Genomic DNA, 10277 nt, shown 5'->3' with positions numbered 1-10277 from the left:
CCACGTTTCTAAGTCCTTTGGAGGTAGGGAGTCCCACATGATTCGGTCGTTAAAGCACCTATAACTACCTCTACCTACTCCTCTGTTATCGGCCCTGTGCATCTTTGTATTGTCCGCAAGGATATCCCATAAGACCTGGTGACATACGTTGTCTGTCTGTGCAAAAGCTAGCAATGCAATTGGTCATTTTTGCAACTGAGTGATGGGACATCATTATAACCTTCTCTCTTCTTTTGTTTATGTCAGAGAGTTTCAAAATATTTTTTTAAGGTTTTAAAAAACTAGGAGAAAAACCATCCATGGCTCCTCAATATCCCACAAAGCCTAAACTTCTTAAGCTGGACTCAGGCTCTCCTCCAACTGGCCTGTCAATGTCTTCCTGTTATTACTGCCCTTCACACCCTAAAAATACCACACCACCACACAGATATCACTTGCAACTTCCTGCTTGTATGCTTTAGCTCATTTTCCACCTTCAGGGTTCAACTTAAGTGCCGCCTCCTCCAAGAAGCCTACCATGATCCCTCCCCCACAACTTTGCTCCCTTTTCCTCCCCACTCCTGGCACTTGCTACCCGCTCCAGCCCATGGCCTGTTGTCCATGATGTATGTTCTATAAGGTCGTCTTTGGGCGTATACTGTTAGCTCTTCATGGTTCAGGGATTGCGTTTTATCATTCTTGCCTTGGAACAGACCAACTCTTTATGTCTATGGTGAGAGCAGATTATAAATTTCCAACCATTCATCCCATTGCCATCCTAAATTGTCTTCACCTTGCACAGAATCATACACAGGGAAAGTACGCAGGGACATTTTTACTGATCTTATCCAATTCATGAGATAGTATGGCCTTGTGTGGGCCACGCAGCCCTAAACTTCCATCCATGCATGAGAGGGGGGTATGACGTCAGTGGTCTCATCTGAATCAGCTGGGGAGTGCACCAAAATGCAAATCCCTGGGGCCTTGCCCCCAGGGGGTCTGATTCAGGCCCAGGCATCAGCATCTTAGGGAGCCTGTGGTTGCTTCCAATGCAAAGGGTCTTCAGGACACACTTTAAGGAACACTAGCCCCCACAAGGTCCTATGTGCCACCATTTTGGGGCCACTTATGACCAAGTCACATGCCAGCCTTGTCCCCTGCGAGAACCTCATGCTGGTCAACCTTCCCTGGACTCACCCTGCCCTCGATCTTCTCCTTGTGCCCCGCAGTATGTGGCTGCGGCCTGGCCCAGTCGGGCTTCTTCTTCAAGAACCAGGAGTACATCTGCACCCAGGACTACCAGCAGCTCTACGGCACCCGCTGCGACAGCTGTAGGGACTTCATCACCGGCGAGGTCATCTCCGCCCTGGGTCGCACCTACCACCCCAAGTGCTTCGTGTGCAGCTTGTGCAGGTGAGCAGGTGGGGGAGGCCGGCCCCTCCACCTGGGCCCCGTGGCGATCTGGGGGCTCCCAGGGCTAGATGCTGGACAGTTGGATTTCTAGACTGTCCTGGGCAGAATGATGTGACAGCAGCCGAATCCCGTCTGTCAAAGGTGATCTCCTGCGAAACACTAGTTTGCCTAGAGATCCAGACAGAGCGAGGACCTGAGCCCCCGCCCTCAGCCTCCCATTTCCCTTCGGAAGTCCTCAGAGGAACTACCAAGTACCCTGAACCCATTCTGGAAATGGGGCAACTGGGCCAGCTCCTACCCCCTCTGCCACATGTAGTGTAGAGATATGTTTGTAGCCTTCCCCCATGACCCTGACAAGTGATGCCCTCTCTGTAAGCCTCAGCATTTTCATCAGTAAAACGGGCATCAAAACCACTGCCGCATTGTTGGCTTTTCTTGAAAAATGATGAGATGGTATTTGCAAAGACTGTAGCTCAGTAACGGGGATGTAATTGTGTCTGCTTTTGCTGTTCTTGTCATTATATGACAACCATCTAGCCTCTCAGGCAAGCTGGTAGGCGATGGGAAGTTCACCCTTCCCTCCCCCTCATGCCCTGGGCCCCGGTTCCTTGTTACCTCAGCAGACATATGTGAAGGGTCCACCGTGTGCCAAGCACTGCATTAAGGAGATGCAAAAAATAAAGGAGGCCTCAGCCTTGCCCACAAATGCATTAAAATTTAATGGACTGTTCTGATTAAGTCATATGTAGAAACGTGGTTTGGAATAAATGTGTGCTTTTTTTAATTAGGAAAGGAATTTATGGATTATTCTCCCCATAAAATAACTACCTGTTAGTTTCTAGTTAGGGTTCCTGCTGAGACTAATGACACAGTGTACAAGAAAATAAAATCACCCAGTGGAATCCATTCACTCATCTATCTCCTAAAACCTGGGTGCTGGGTCCCAGAATCCCAGACCCACTCAAGGCTAGCACAGTAAGGTCCATATGTTGGGGTTTTTTTTCTTTTGGTTTTGGTTTTCTTGAGGAATTTATTTAGTTATTTGACAGACAGAGAGAGAGAGGAAGGAGAAAGAGGCTCCCCACTGAGCAGGGAGCCCGATGTAGGACTCAATCCCAGGACCCCGAGATCATGACCTGAACCAAACGCAGTTGCTTAACCAACTGAGCCACCCAGGTGTCCCAGGTCCAGACAGTTTAGAGTGAAGTTTCTGTCAAGCCCCACACAGAGGCAGTGCCTCCCCCAGCATCATGCTGTGTCCTTTACCAGAAGTCAGTGTCTGGGCCTCGATGAGAACCCAGCTCCCCCAACTCACCCCAGCACTCCCTCCCATGCCCCATGTTGCAAATACAAAGGCATGGGAGCCCCCGGAAGCCTATGTCCGAGGCTGCCCTCAGAGTCTGTGTAATGGGCTCTCCCAGACTTCATGTGTGAGTGCCCCTGAACAATGGACTCGATGCTGCCCGGGACTCGATGTACAGTTCATCTTTGTTAGGGAGGCAGGACACGGACAAGTTTGAGACCTCTGAACTCTGAAACCCAAACTGCACAATGGCAGAGGAGAGGAAGAGGTTATTGGTGGCTTTCTAAAGGTCCTGGCCAGTGAAAGGAAGACATTTTGGTAAATTTAAGAGTTGAATGAGTTCTTCTTGATATTGGGGCATAGAGGAGGTTGGGATGGGAAAAGTCTTTCTGGGAAGAAGGGGCAACTCTGGGAGGAATTATTAACCAATTCGTTCACAGATGAGAAATGTGAACTTCACTAAGTGTCACGATTGGCCTGGTGTTCGTCATACCAGTGGTCCAAGTGGGCCTCCAGTTCCAGTCGTGGTCCCAACTGAGTTGATTCAGCCAGTCTGGCACTGTGAACAGCACTTGAATTTACCTTGTCTAATAGAAGGCAGGCTGCGTGTGGTGCCAGCGAGCTTCGAATCCATCTTCTGTCAGCTCACCAATAGACATGGAATCCCTCAAAAGAAGAGGTGTTGAATTTCTCTTCTATCTCCCTTGCAGGAAGCCTTTCCCTATTGGAGACAAGGTGACCTTCAGCGGGAAGGAATGCGTGTGTCAGACATGCTCCCAGTCCATGACCAGCAGTAAGCCCATCAAGATCCGTGGACCAAGCCGTGAGTGCTCCCCCCAGGCACCTCCGTGTCTGCGGGCCATGCGTCCTAGGGCTCCCTGTCCCGGCTCCGGCATCCGTTCCTGCAGGCCTGGAGGGAAGTGGGGGAGGTTTCCACACTGGAGGACTCCTGAAGCCTGACCCAGTTGGCATTCAGCCCAGACTCACCAGCTTCCTTAAGCAGAAATGCAGGGAAAGCAGGCTGTTGACTAGAAACAGTGACAGCCTGTACCATGCTTGGCCGCTTGGGTGGGGCTCTTCTGGGATGAGCTAGGCTCCCCATCTCATCTTCCTTCTGGATCTGTGTTCCTCAGGGCACCCAAACAGGGCTGAAGAAGCCACCAAGGATTCTCAATTTCTATAAATGCCACTATAAATACACAGACACATCTTAAAAAGGAGAAATATGGGAGCAAACCACAAGGGATGGGCTAGTGTCTCTTAGAAAGTGTCCCAGGGAAACCTTCACTGCATAATGCTAAACATACAAATTTTTAGGCCCACTTTGGACTTCTTTTTTTAAATTTTCTTTACTCTTTTTTTTAAGATTTTATTTATTTACTTGACAGAGAGCAAGCAAGAGAGAGAGAGAGAGAGCATGAGCCAGGGCAGGGGGGCAGGGAGGGGCAGAGAGAAAAGCAGACTCCCTGCTCAGCAGGGAACCTGATGTGGGGCTCACCCCCAGGCCTCTGAGATCATGACCTGAACTGAAGACAGACCTTAACCCACTGAGCCACCCAGGCAACCCCCACCCCCGCACTTTGGACTTCTAAGAAAGGAACCTAGAAGTCTGCATTCTTAATAAGCTTCCTGGGTGATGCATTTGCTGCTCCTAAGACTGAGAACCAGTGTTTAGAGATGAAGCGAACATCTATAACACCAGAGTGAATATTATATTTCATCACCAAACTGTAGATTTGGGGGGAAACTGAGGCTCAGGAGTGCACTTCGGAACAGTCATTTGAATTCGTGGAACATCCATTCCACTCAAGTGTGTCTAGTGGTAAGATGTCTAAATCACTGGTCCCAGATGCCCTCGATAGGCTGCTGACAGCAGGTGCCACCCACACAAGACCCTGGCTCCCGGGGCTTGCCGCAAGCCACACTGGGCTCAGGGGTTCTTTCCCATTACATGACAGCCCAACCGGCCCCACAGCAAAATCAATGAAAGTCCATTAGCTGCCTGCATGCGGGCGCGGGCACCGAGAGAGTCAGCAGGCCAGGGCTGCATCCTTCCAAGGGGCTGAGACAGAACACCCTGAGTCAGCAGGGCTGGGCCCCAAGGGGCTCCATCGGAGCCTGCCGTGGGAAGCTAGGGAGAAAGACGATGGGAAGGCTTCCTCCTTCGCCATTCCTTCCTCCCAATCTAATCAGATCTGCTTGCAAAATGCACAGAACACTTCCTTCGGTGTCTTTGGTGACATTCAAGAAGACTTTGCTGGTCTGAGCAGGTTCCCATCTCAAGGTGCCTGAGTGCACACACTGTTCTCCTTCGTGATTCCTTGAAAGCCTAGTGCAGGATGACAGCAGGGCTGGAGGGCTGGGATGCGGGGCCACGGCCCTGTGACTGATGCTGTGAAGGCCCCCAGAGACCAGCAGGATGGCGTGTGAGGCAGTAGAGAGAGGCAGGCTGGGGCCGGGAGCGTGAGCCTTGCTGGGGCTCCGTTTACCCAGCTCTGTGGAAAGCAAATGTGTTAGTATCCAGGAGCCAGACTAGCATACGCCGTGGTGTGTAATATGTTCTCTGAATATAAAGTGAGGATGCTGTGGACTTGGAGATTTAATCTGGAAAGCACACCAAAGAGAGAGTACGATTCCTGAATCTGTTACTTCTCTTGGCTCGTGCTGCGTTACTACACGCATCAGGGACCTCGGAGAGGTAGGACAGTTCCTTGGCTGAGTATGGGAATCCTGTATGCGAGCGTGTCCTTGAGGAGAGGTGCTAAATATCTCCACCATAATTCTGCAAGTCCAAAAACAGAGGAAGGTGAAGAAGAGTGAATAATGAGAAGCAAGTATGCATATAAGCAGTCTCCAGGTGGAGGGCCCGGGATCGTGGCTCATCTTGTTACTCACAAAGCAAAGACTGCAAACTGTGGATCTATGGGGATTATGTTTCATGGGAGTGTTTTCTCCCGAAAGGTGGTCACTGTCCATGTTAAAGATAACTAGAGAGGTTGCTGGGAGGTGTGCTGAGTTCCCAAAGGAGAGACGGAACCAAAACCAGATTCAAAAGAGGACTGAGATGAAGAATGTATCATGGAAAAAGAAAAAAAGAGGAAGAAAAAACCTGATGTATTTTTATCTATAGGGGTGTGACCTTTCACTCCTGGAGGGTGAATAAAGACGTTCTGGAACAGCAGGAGCAGTCATCTACTCAAAATAGATCAAGAAGAAGACTCGGGAACTATCAAGAGAAAAAAATAACTTTTTATAAAAATAAGTGTTTCCTCACCATCCTCACTAAGAGGAATCAACAGTGGGAACAACATCAGCTTCACGGTCACAACTGTCACCACCACCACCATCACCACTGTCACCATCACCAATGTCACCACCATCGCTCCCAACACCAACACTACCATCACAGTTGTCACCACCACCACAACCATCAACATCACCACTGTCATCACCATCATTACCAACACCACCATCAACATCACAACTGTCACCACCACTACCACCATCCCCATCACCACCACCACCATCACAACTGTCACCACCATCACCACCAACACCACCATCATAATTGTCACCATCACCACCAACACCACCATTACCATCACAGCTGTCACCATCATCACCACCACTACCATCACAACTGTCATCATCACCACCACCATCATCATCACAACTGTAATCACCATCACTATGAACCATCACCACTGTCACCATCACCATCACAACTGTCACTATCACCACCACCATCACCATCACAACTGTCACCACCATCACCACCACCACCATCACCACCATCACCATCACTCTCAACACCAACACTACCATCACAATCAAGAGAAAAAATAACTTTTTATAAAATTAAGTGTTTCCTCACTATCCTCCATGGTGTCACCACCACCACCACCATCACCATCACATCTGTCACTGCCATTACCACCACCACCACCACCAATACCACCATCACCATCATCACCACTGCTAACACTGATTGACTATTACTATTGTCAGGCAATGCATTAAGTTTTCTGTACATAATGTCTATACAATAATATCTCATTATACTTCGATGAGGGAGAGAAAAGTAATTGTTTTATAGATGAGAAAACTGAGACCCAAAGAGTGTAAATGACTTTCCCAGAGTCACACAAATAGTAAGTAATGAAACCGGAATGTGGGACCAGGCATTCTGGCCATGGGGCCTCTTCCCTTCACACCCTGTACCAGAGATATGACTGGCTAACAGGGAAGGGTCATGTCTTCCTGGACTCGTTATCTAAAGCAAGGAATGCTTTGACTTGCTATGACTCACAAAACCCACTCGTTTTCGTTGATCTAGATAGAATGTATGACACAGTCAAGAAAAGCTAAAAATGACTGCCTGCAGTCTCTAGAGACCTCAGGAGACTGAGGGACTTGGGGGAACAGGTGGTGGACTCACACTTTCTGCCAGCTGAAGGTTGTAATCTTGGAAGAGAGAGGAGCATACGAGGAGCGGACAGCTGGCTGCACAGCAACCACCTCGGGGCAGGGGGTCGCTCTCCTGACTGTGCCTGTTTGTTGTACCAGACTCACGGGCTCCAGACTGGCGCCTGAAGCTCCACCGGGGGTCAAGGCTCAGAGGAGGAGGAAAAAGAAGGAGAAAAGGGTCTTGATCAATCTGAGGACCCAAGGTATAACATGAAAAGGAAAACCACCTAGAGGAGGCATCCCAGAATCCTCAGGGAATCCACAGGCCTTTCCGGCAACAGGAAAATTCTCCTGGCCTCAGACCAGAGACAGGACCGAGCACAGAATATGGGTCAGAAACATAAGAACATGAAGTAAGGATGACAGCGACCATTCGTCGAGCTCGCGTGTTGAGTCCTTACAGGCCTGAAAGTAGCACATCTTCACACCAGTGCGGTAAGGGAGCCGGTCAGATGAGGAAGCCGGGGCTTTGAGGTCACACAACCAGTCCGTGAGGGGGCTGGGCTTGTGCCCTCACGCCGCCTCTCACCATTCACTCTGTCCTCCTGGCCCAGCCTCTAACCATGCCCCCGCGCGGCCTCCTGAATTTTGACTCAAGGTATCACGTCCATTGCAGACACATCACAGCAACTTAAGGAGATGGGACTCGGGACTAGAATGCGGCCACATAGGATGCGTATTCAAATGAGATCTATTGGAGAGGCGGGGCTTTGTGTTGTTGGCTCTAATACACCAAGCATGGAGTCAACAATGAAGTTGGTGGGAGAATGACCCCATCAAGCAAGGAAAAGTGAGGTGTAAGGAAGGAGGGAGAAGAGAGAAACTGCAGTTGTCTCTAAATATTTGAAGGCGATGTCAGGAGGCAAAGGAGGTAGTTCTTATTGCATAAAATAAGGGACATCACAAAGAGTCAGGTCTCAGCTCCATATAAAGAAGGCAGTCACGGGGCCCCTGCGTGGCTCTGTCAGTTAAGGTCTGGCTCTTCTTTTCAGCTCAAGCCATGATTTCAGGGCTGTGAGCTCAAATCCCATACCCAGCATGGAACTTGCTTGGGATTCTCTCTCCCTTTCCCTCTAACCCTCCCCCACACCCACACATGCTCTCTCTCACTCTCTCTCTCTCTCTAAAAAAAAAAAAAAAAAAGGGCAGTCAGGACAAGAAATGACAAGTGTTGGTGAGGATGTGGATTGGTGCAGCTCGTGTGGGAAACAGTATGAAGGTTCCTAAAAAAAAAAACCTAAAAATAGGGGCACCTGGGTGGCTCGGTGGGTTAAAGCCTCTGCCTTTGGCTCCGGTCAAGATCCCAGGGTCCTGGGATCGAGCCCCGCATTGGGCTCTCTGCTCAGTGGGGAGCCTGCTTCCCCCTCTCTCTCCCTCTGCCTGCCTCTCTGCCTACTTGTGATCTCTGTCTGTCAAATAAATAAATAAAATATTTAAAAAAATAGATATGTCATATAATCCAGTAATTCCACTGTTGGGCATTTTCCCAAAGAAAACAAAAATCCTAATTTAAAAAGACATAGGCACCCGTATGTTTATTGCAGTATTGTTTACAATAGCCAAGATATTGAAATGACCCAAATACCTATCAATTGATGAATGGATAAAGATGTGGCAGATATATACACTGGAATATTACTCAGTCAGGAATTATGCTAAGTGAAATAAGTCAGACAGAGAGAGAAAAATACTGCATGATTTCCCATATATGCAGAATCTCAAAAACAAAATAAATGAACAAACAAACCAAAAAAAAAAAAAAAAAAAAACAGAAACAGGCCCACAAATACAGAGAACAGACTGATGGTTGCCAGAGGTGAAGGGGAGGAGGGATGGGCAAAAATGGGTGAAGGGGAGTGGGAGGCACAGGCTTCCAGTTATGCGATGGGTAGGTGATGGGGATGAAAGGCACAACATGGGGAACGTGGCCAGTGACACGGTAACAGTGGTATCTGGGGGCAGATGGGAGCTACCCTTATGCTGAGTACAGTGTAAGGTGTAGAGTTTTGGAGTCACTATCATATGCCTGAGACTGATGTAATAGTGTATGTCAGCGACACTTCAGTTAAAAAAAAAAAGTCAAATAGGAAATTAAAAACGGAGTTACAAAACAAAACAAAAAAGAGTAAGCCTTTATAGTATACATATTTTTAAAAATGAAAATGAAAAAAAATAAAGAATGCACTTGTGACTATTTTGTCTGTCCAAAGACAAAGGAAGCTTCCTCCATAGGGGGTGAGCTTCCTACCCCTGGAGGCGGTTAAGCAGAGGACGGTGCCCGCCTGTCAAGAATGCTGTAGGTTCCTGCATTAGGTGGGACTGTGACTAAGGGTTCTGTGAACACTGTGCCCCTGTGGAATTATCTAAGTCTATCAAGGAGGCCCTGGACACAGGTTCAGTATGCAGGGTTCAGTCCTTGACCCCTGAGCCCTCAAGTTCTTCGGTGCTGAGCATGCACGAGTCATGTCTATAAAAGGAGAGGGGGTGCCTGATAATCTCTAAACGATTACATTCTAAAAGCTGCGATTATTGGGATGCAGTTGGGTAGACTTTTTCCGGAGGAGTGAGGAAGGAAAAGAAATCCCAAAGCTGTTCTCCCAGCCCCCATCTGAAGGCCTGGGGATCGAAGCATTTTGCAATGGGAGCCCCTCCCGCCCAGCCTGTGCTAAGGGATGTTCAAAAGGTGCTAGGGAGGGGTGCCTGGGTGGCTCAGTGGTTAAACCACTACCTTTAGCCTGGGTCATGATCCCAGGGTCCTAGGATCAAACCCTGCGTGGGAGAGCCTGCTTCTCCCTCTCCCTCTGCCTGTTGCTCTGCCTACTTGTGCCCTTTCTCTGTCTGTCAAATAAATAATAAAGTGTTTTTTAAGAAAAGAAAGAAAGGCTAGGGAGCCAAGGGGCGGGAACCGTGGGAGCTGCCTCCTCCAAGCACTTCAGTGGGGCTCAGACCCTCCCCGCCGTCAGCTGGGCACACCCCCTTCCTCGATAGGCCCCTTCATCTTCTCTCCCAGGCCTGGCTCCCAGCTGGACATGAGGGCTTCTGGCCAGCCTCTCCCAACTTGATCTGCAGTTTCTCTTCCCCACACCGCTCCGAAGTACGCATCTGTCTGGTGGTG

At 49.1% G+C, this 10277-nt stretch overlaps 1 protein-coding gene across 1 annotated transcript in view; it reads left to right on the top strand.

Annotated features, from left to right (window-relative positions):
* The window catches only part of ABLIM3 (actin binding LIM protein family member 3), a 109032-nt gene that overhangs the window by 46300 nt on the left and 52455 nt on the right, over nucleotides 1-10277 (top strand). The window contains 2 exon segments of the mRNA XM_082724332.1: nucleotides 1209-1392; nucleotides 3406-3518. Of these exon segments, the coding sequence (XP_082580458.1) occupies nucleotides 1209-1392; nucleotides 3406-3518 (297 nt within the window).

Source organism: Mustela nivalis, assembly GCF_964662115.1.
Source record: "Mustela nivalis genome assembly, chromosome: 3".
Lineage (NCBI taxonomy): Eukaryota > Metazoa > Chordata > Mammalia > Carnivora > Mustelidae > Mustela > Mustela nivalis.
This window is presented reverse-complemented; position numbering and strand designations above follow the sequence as displayed.